This window comes from Melanerpes formicivorus, unplaced genomic scaffold, assembly GCF_026170545.1.
Source record: "Melanerpes formicivorus ecotype bairdi unplaced genomic scaffold, bMelFor1.0.p_v2 SCAF_87, whole genome shotgun sequence".
Classification (NCBI taxonomy): Eukaryota; Metazoa; Chordata; class Aves; order Piciformes; family Picidae; genus Melanerpes; species Melanerpes formicivorus.
The window spans coordinates 751,334-759,109 of NW_027142439.1; the positions used below are offsets into that span (position 1 = coordinate 751,334).

Consider the following 7,776-nt stretch of genomic DNA (forward strand, 5'->3'; position numbering starts at 1 on the left):
TGAATGTGGTAAATCTGGACATGCCTGCTTGCTTTTAAAAGAGTCTTGAGAACTGACCAAATTTGGCATCCACTTATATGTAAAGCACACACTTCAGGTTGTCACACAGTCACAAATGCTAGCAATGCTTGAATATGCCAGTACTAGTCAGTGTTCTCAGCAGCTTCAGCCAACATAAAGTTATCAAAGCCATTGATTTCTATGTTCTTGCATCAATCTAAGAGAATACCTCAGCAAGTTTGCTGATGGCACCAAGCTGTGTGGTGCAGCAGACAGGCTGGAGGGAAGGGAGGCCATCCAGAGGGACCTGGACAGGCTGGAGAGGTGGGCATAAGCCAACCTCAGGAGGTTCAACAAGACCAAGGGCAGGGTCCTGCAGCTGGGTGGAGGTAATCCCAGGCACAAATCCAGGCTGGGCAGGGGACTGGCTGGAAAGCAGCCCTGAGGAGAGAGCCTTGGGGGTGCTGGGGGAGGGAGAAGCTCACCAGGAGCTCTCAGTGTGCACTTGCAGCCCACAAAGCCAATCAGATCCTGGGCTGCATCAGGAGAAGTGTGGCCAGCAGGGCAAGGGAGGTGATTCTCCCCCCTCTGCTCAGTACTGGGGAGACCCCACCTGGAGTCCTGCCTCCAGTTCTGGAGCCCCTATTGCAAGAGGGATGTGGAAGTGCTGGAAGGTGTCCAGAGCAGGGCCAGGAGGATGAGCAGAGGGCTGGAGCTCCTCTCCTGTGAGGACAGACTGAAGGAGTTGGGGCTGTTCAGTCTGGAGAAGAGAAGGCTCCCCAGGTGACCTCATTGTGGCCTTCCAGGATCTGAAGGGGGCTACAGGAAGGCTGGGGAGGGACTGCTCAGGATCTCAGGGAGTGCTAGGACTAGGGGGAATGGAATGAAGCTGGAGGTGGGGAGATTGAGGCTGGAGGTGAGGAGGAAGTTCTTCCCCATGAGAGTGGTGAAGCCCTGGAATGGGTTGTGCAGGGAGGTGGTTGGGGCCCTGTCCCTGGAGGTGTTTAAGGCCAGGCTGGCTGAGGCTGTGGCCAGGCTGATGTAGTGTGGGGTGTCCCTGCCCATGGCAGGGGGGTTGGAACTGGATGATCCTTGTGGTCCCTTCCAACCCTGACTGATACTACGATGCTATGAGAAGAACTAACGTTCAAAGACACAAATTCAGTGGTTTCTGTCTGCAATGTTTTGCCAGATGAGTACTTTGGAAGAGTGTTCTATTTTACAGTACCCCTTATATGGGGCATCTTTGTTCGGGGTGTAACAGAACCTGACATCTGAATCCGCTTTGCTCCCAGCAGTGCTGCGGGATCAGGTAACTGTAGCCATCTCCTGGTTACCGTGGGGTGAAACCCAGAGAGAATTCTTTCATCATCTGAAGTCCATCCTACAAGGAAGCTATTCTTCTCCACTGGAGTTTTGTCCCTGCGGACACTGCTCTCAGCAAGCCTTTCCGGGAGAGCATCCCGCCGAGCCCCGGCCCCGGCCCGCTGCGGCAGGAGGGACGCGGAGAGGAGAGCAGCAGTTCAGCACCACGGCCAGCGCCTGGCGCCCCCCGGCCGCCGGCGGGCCGGCCCTCGGCAGCGCGCAGCTCGGAGGCAGCGGGAAGGGGATGCTCCTGCCCTCGCTGTCTCGGTTTCTTATGGGGACCTGCAGGCAAATCGAAGGTCAAAGCATGATATTTGACCTCCTGTACTACATTTTAAATCGAGGGAAGGACAAAGCTGTTTCGCTGACGCAAATGGAATAGAAAATGCTCTCCTGTGTTACCATCACGCTCGTCGCCGTGTGAGAGGCTGGAAGCCGTTCTTCTGCAGCAACAGTGGTTTTACATTTACCTTAGAGTAAGTGGCAAAACTCGCCCGTGTGCTGAGGGCAAGAGCAACGTTGGTTTATGACCAGATCTAGGGTTAAATTAAGGAGCTGAAAGAGAAGAGGTATAGAGTGGAGTAAGTGTCCCACTATGTTCAAAAAAGATCCATTCTATATTTCACCCCCAACTCCCAGCGAAGAAATGTGACAGATGACATCCCTTACTGTGATGGCACAGGCTCTGCAGTCAGGCTGATCCGCAGCACTTCTATGTACATCCTTGGAGGTGATCAGGAAAAAGTTAGTGAACCCCTGAAAAAAAGCAGAAGTACAACCCAGCATTGACTCTTGCTTCCAGCCAAGAGAGGAAGACAAAGACTGGATGTACTCTAAGACTCAGGACTGCTTGAAGTACTTACAGGACCTGTTAGCATTAAGGAAAAAGTATCTTGACCACATCAATAACTTGAAATCCATGCGCATGGCTGCAGAGTCCCCCAGCAGCCCACAACCTCTTGTAAGACTGGAAAGAAGTCCTTCCTTCCACTTCCTTCCAAAGAGTCTTCTAAGGTAATTCCTAAGAACTTTTGCCATGGTCCTAAGCCATGAAGCAACTGGATGTATGACCCGTGTTGATTTTCTGCCTTTATTGGTCTCAGCTTTATTGTTGCATCAGTTGAAATGCTGCTAAAGACCCTGAGATTCTTTCCAAGTGGTGTGAAATTTAGGTATGAATGACTGGTCATGGAAAGAAATGTATCTGCCTCTGCTTGTGTGAGGGGAGAGTAAACAAGACAAGAGGTATGAGAGTGTGGGAAGTCTATGAAAACATGCTATGAAAAAGCAAGCTGTTGTCTCAATATTCTGACAAACTACTTGGGTGCCTCAGGCTTCCCCACAGTGGTTATGTATAGCAGTTAGTGAGTGACAACAGAAGCAACCCCTAGGTTTACTGGCAGCCTTTTTATTGGCACACAATTCCTGACACAAAATACTTGCAAATTCATTGAAAGGCACAGGATATTTTCTGACTGGTCAGATGCTTTATCAGTGCTGTATCAGGGCAAATTCTACTGACAGGCTGTAGAATTCTCAAGGGTTCCTTTCTCTCTTCATCAATAAGTTGACAGAAAACCCTGTATTGCCATGATACCCCTAAAATAAAATGGAGACATCACTGTTAGTGCAGATTATTTGCAGGTATCCTAAAGAGAAGAGCACGACAAAGCTTCCTCCTGGTTGTAACTTACAGATTGTATGTCACCAAACAGTCATTAATTTGACTCTGGACTTGATTTGTCTCTGGACTTGATTCAGTGAGGAAAAAGGCTTGCAGCAGGTGCAGTGACACGTTTAGGTGACACAGGATCACGGGCAGTAGTGTCCTCCCTACTCTAGTCGTGAGGTCTGTGGTGACAGGTTGGACTCGATGATCTTTGAGGTCCCTTCCCACCTTAGGAATACTGAATGTGAATGAAACAGGTCACAGAATGCATTGGGTAGGAAGGGACCCTCAAGGGTCAACTTGTCCAACCCTGCTGCAGGGAGCAGGGACACCTCCAACTAGATCAGTCTGCCCAGGGCCACATCAAGTTTGATGCTAAATGTCTCCAGGGATGGGGCCTCAACCACACCCCTGGGTAACCTGTTCCAGTATTTGACCTTCCTTCTTCTTCCTTATGTCCAAACTAAAGCTTCCTCTGCTCTAGTTAAAACCATTGTCCCTCCCTTATCCTATCACTACAGGCACTTCTACTCTGTCTTTCCCCAACCTTCCTGTAGTTCCTCTTCAGGCACTGAAATGTAGTTATAAGATCTCCCTGGAGCCTTCTTTCCCCACACTGAACAGCTCCAACTTTCTCAGCCTGTCCTTGTAAGACAGGTGCTCAAGCCCTCTGATCATCTTTGTGGCCCTTCTCTGTCCTTCTTGTGTGGGGACCCCCAGAGCTGGACACAGTACTCCAGGTAAGGTCTGACCAGAGCTTAGTAGGGTGGCAGAATCCTGCCTCCGTTAGCCATGCTTCTGTTGTTGCAGCCCAGGATGTGATTGGCCTGCTGGGATGCAAGTGAGCACTGTTGGCTCATGTCCAGCTTCTCCTCTACCAGTATCACCAAGTCCTTGTGTGCAGGGCTGCTCTCAATGTCATCACCCCCCACCACCCCCCCCACCCCCAGCAACTGAGGATTGCCCTGACCTAGGGTGAAAGACCTTGCATTTTGCCTCATTCAGATTCTCCTTTGCCCTCTTCTCCAGCCTGTCTAGGTCAAGACCATAAGCAAGACTTTGACAGCAGACTCATAGGTTACCCACTGAAGTCTTTAAACTGGATAATAATGGGGGTGGTGGGAAGAAGAGAAGTATGTCTGACCTACTGATTAGGCCAGGTAGACTTGTCCAAACAATTGTTTGCACATTTAGGTGTCCAGAATCCCAGAATGCAGGGCTTGGAAGGGACACCTGGGCATCATCTAACCCAGGTCACTTGCTAAAGCAGGATCACCTAGATCAGGTTTCACAGGAACACATCCAGGCAGGTTTCAGGAGACTCCAGAGGAGACTCCACAGATTCTCCATGCAGCCTGTATCAGTGCTCTGTCACCCTGAAAGTAAAGAAGTTTTCCCTTCCATTTAGGTGTAGCTCCTTGTGTTCTAGTCTGGGCCCTGGTGTCCCTCACCCTATCACTGGGCACCACTGGAAAGAGACTGGCCCCATACTCTTGACACCTGCCCTTTGAATATTCATAAGCCACTGGCTCTTATGAAGCTTGTTGGAGCTGTGTTGCAGGCATTGCTTAGCTGAAGGAGAAGGCTCCCATGTTTAGGGATAAATAGCTCATTTTTTTTTGTAATTCCACCTTTTTGAGGCCTGTTCAATCAGTGGGATATTTTGTTTGGCTTTAATAGGCTTTATGTCATCTTAAGGCTTTTGAGGGGTGTCTCTTAAAAGCTAGGCATAATAGTAGGAAACAATACTCAGCTCAGTGGGCTGGAGGAGATTGGTTTTTATGAAGACATTGCTATTTAGGGTCAGGGAGACATCCAAATGTCTACCTGAGGGGTGGTTGTAGCCAGGAAGGGGTTGGTCTCTTCTCCCAGACAACTAGCACCAGAACAAGAGGACACAGTCCTCAAGCTGTGCCAGGGGAGGTTTTAGACTGGAGGTGAGGAGAAAGTTCTTCACTGAGCGAGTCGTTTGTCATTGGAATGTGCTGCCCAGGGAGGTGGTGGAGTCACCATCCCTGGAGGTGATCAAGAGATTGGACGTGGCACTTGGTGCCATGGTCTAGTCATGAGGTCTGTGGAGACAGGTTGGACTCAATGGTCCTTGAGGTCTCTTCCAACCTTGGTGATACTGTGAGACTGTGATACTGTGAAATGATGTGACTGAGGTACAGGAGAGGGGCTTGGTGGGGCCAGATGCCAGGAGATGAATCTCAACACTATAGATACAGTCTGTGAACTGGCTGTGCACTGTCACACAAAGACTGGCTTCAGACAGGGGAGATTTACAGCATACCAATTCCCTGATGAGCTGAGCAGTGATGTAGTGGAGCAGTACATGGACTAACCCTCAGCTGAGTGGGAAGAAATGGGTGCAAAGAGATACTAAAACTGTGGATCAGGAGGCTGGGATATAGCTTCTGCACACCCAGGCTTCATGCAGGTTTGTGAATCTGAGCTCTGCCACTGAAAATGCCACTTACTCAAAATGGCAACAGCTTAACTTGGATTTGGCAGGCAAGTGAATCTCCCACAGAGCGAGGCTAAGGATGATGTCATCTGGCTGTGGCCAGCCAGTCCCTGCATACAAACAGCCCTGATACCGGCTGGGCGACCCAACTCCATGAGCTGTGCCCTGAAGGCCAGACAGGACAGCAGCAGAATATGCCACCCATGGGAGTCATTCTTGCCCACACAAACGGCAGGGTCACAGCTCTACAGGGCCCTGGCTTTACAGAAATCAGGAAGAGATCATGAAGACTGCCAGGGACAGCCAGAATACTCTGCTGCCTAGCTGCACATCTTATGCCCACAGTTGGCAAGGTTTGTCTGACCACCAGGCTCGAGTACCTGTTTGTGTCAAACTCCCTGTCAGTGGACATTTACTTCTTTCTCCTACCTGTTACATGGTGAATGGGAAGGTCCTTGCTCCAGACAACCCTGTCCTCTTTAGGGGGTTTTATCCAAAGAGTCCTGAGATCAGGACTACAGACTGGCTGTGGATTCACAATCCACCACTTAGGTCTGGTGAGAGCAAAGATCAGAGAGGTGGATCAGGTGCTGGGAGTACAGAGGAATTTCTTTAGAAGCCTTCTAACCAATAAGGGTTTAGTCATAATAGCAGTCACTATTTTCAGTACATGTGTGGTAGCAGCTATCTTTTAGCACTTCTGAGGCTGCCAATCAACCCATAATGTCAGGAAAGCAATAAGTTAGCTCATCCTTTTGCCCTCACAGAGCAGGGAACAAGCTGGTCCCTTCAAAGGTGTGATGGCAGTATGTATCCTTTGCTTGCACGTTTGAAACCCAAGGTAGCCATTCTCTGACTTGGTATTGCTGCCCTACAGTACACCTGGCTTGGGCTGGCAGGGAAATATATGGATCTTCATTAGGCTGAGCCTGGCAGCAAGCATTCGTCCCATATGGGCCTGCGGAATTGCAAAGCGAGGCTTTCTGACTGCTTCAGCACTTACAGACAAGCATTTGCTTTTCTATCAAGACAGGCTGCTAATTTTAACCCCCCCCTGGCTTTCCTGTGGGGATTGTCACAGTGTTGGATGAGTCATATTTGAGCACACACGGTCCTTTTCCATTTCAGAAGAGGCTTTCAGCAATCTGGATCTGGATTCGTTTCACCCTAACCCAGGCATTTCAATAAGGTGCTCAAATTAGTAACCAAGTTACCTCACAATCCCCTCTGCAGCAAAGAAAAAGATCTGCCTGCAGAGGGGAATTCAGCCTACCTAAGGCCTGACTCATCTGCTGAAGACACCAGAGCCCTGCATTAATTACAGAAGGAACCCTGCATGACTGCATTTGTTACGTGTGTCTCATTAGGTGCCCACTGCTAGGTGGAATAAATTTGGCCACAAAGCCCAGCTGTCACTTACCCATCTCATTAAATGGCCTGAGAGGGGGATTCTGAGGGATTTTGTAACACCTGGCTAGCAGTGCTCAAGTAGAAGATGTTTAGTGTGGAGCATGTGACAAGATGGACATTTGCTGGACTGCTGGTTTGCTTGCTTTGGTGACTGCCAGCTGCCGAGCAGTTTGGACCTGCAGGCATTTCTGACAGCTGCAAGTGTGGAATGAAATACAACTCCTGCAGCTCATTAAGAAGTCATTGTGCCCACCACTTTTTTTCTCCCTGTCTGACCAACAGGCATCCATGGAAAGAAAAGGCCCACAGTCCAGTTCAGATGTCAGAGAAGCAATGGCTTTCTTCGACTCGGTTATTGCCGACTTGGATTCGGAGACGCGGCGCAGAGTTCCTGAGGCGGAGCTGCCAAACGTGGATGTGGATGTGGATGGTGCAGTATCACCCAGACAAAACAGGATTAGGTTTGGTGGGCAGAGTGTAGAGGGAGGAGTGGCATTGTAAGAACATGCTTGTTTATTTAATGAACACAGTTTTCCTCCACATTGTTCTTCCCAAATCTAGAACCAATGGAATGGAATGGAATGGGATGGGATGGGATGGAATAGGATGGGATAGGATAGGATAGAATAGAATAGAATAGGATAGAATAGAATAGAATAGAATAGAATAGAATAGAATAGAATAGAATAGAATAGAATTAACCAGGTGGGAAGAGACCTTGGACATCACTGAGTCCAACCTATCACCCAACCCATCTAACCAACTCAACCATGGCACCAAGTGCCTCATCCAGGCTCCTCTTAAACACCTCCAGGGATGGTGACTCCACCACCTCCCTGGGCAGCACATTCCAATGGCCAATCTC

At 49.4% G+C, this 7,776-nt stretch overlaps 1 protein-coding gene across 1 annotated transcript in view; it reads left to right on the top strand.

Annotated features, from left to right (window-relative positions):
• Positions 1–7,776, top strand: part of CUNH13orf42 (chromosome unknown C13orf42 homolog) — a 69,932-nt gene that overhangs the window by 30,093 nt on the left and 32,063 nt on the right. Inside the window, 6 exon segments of the mRNA XM_068165277.1 lie at positions 1,296–1,312; positions 1,974–1,991; positions 1,993–2,145; positions 2,147–2,314; positions 2,317–2,379; positions 7,194–7,377. Coding sequence (XP_068021378.1) covers positions 1,296–1,312; positions 1,974–1,991; positions 1,993–2,145; positions 2,147–2,314; positions 2,317–2,379; positions 7,194–7,377 — 603 coding nt within the window.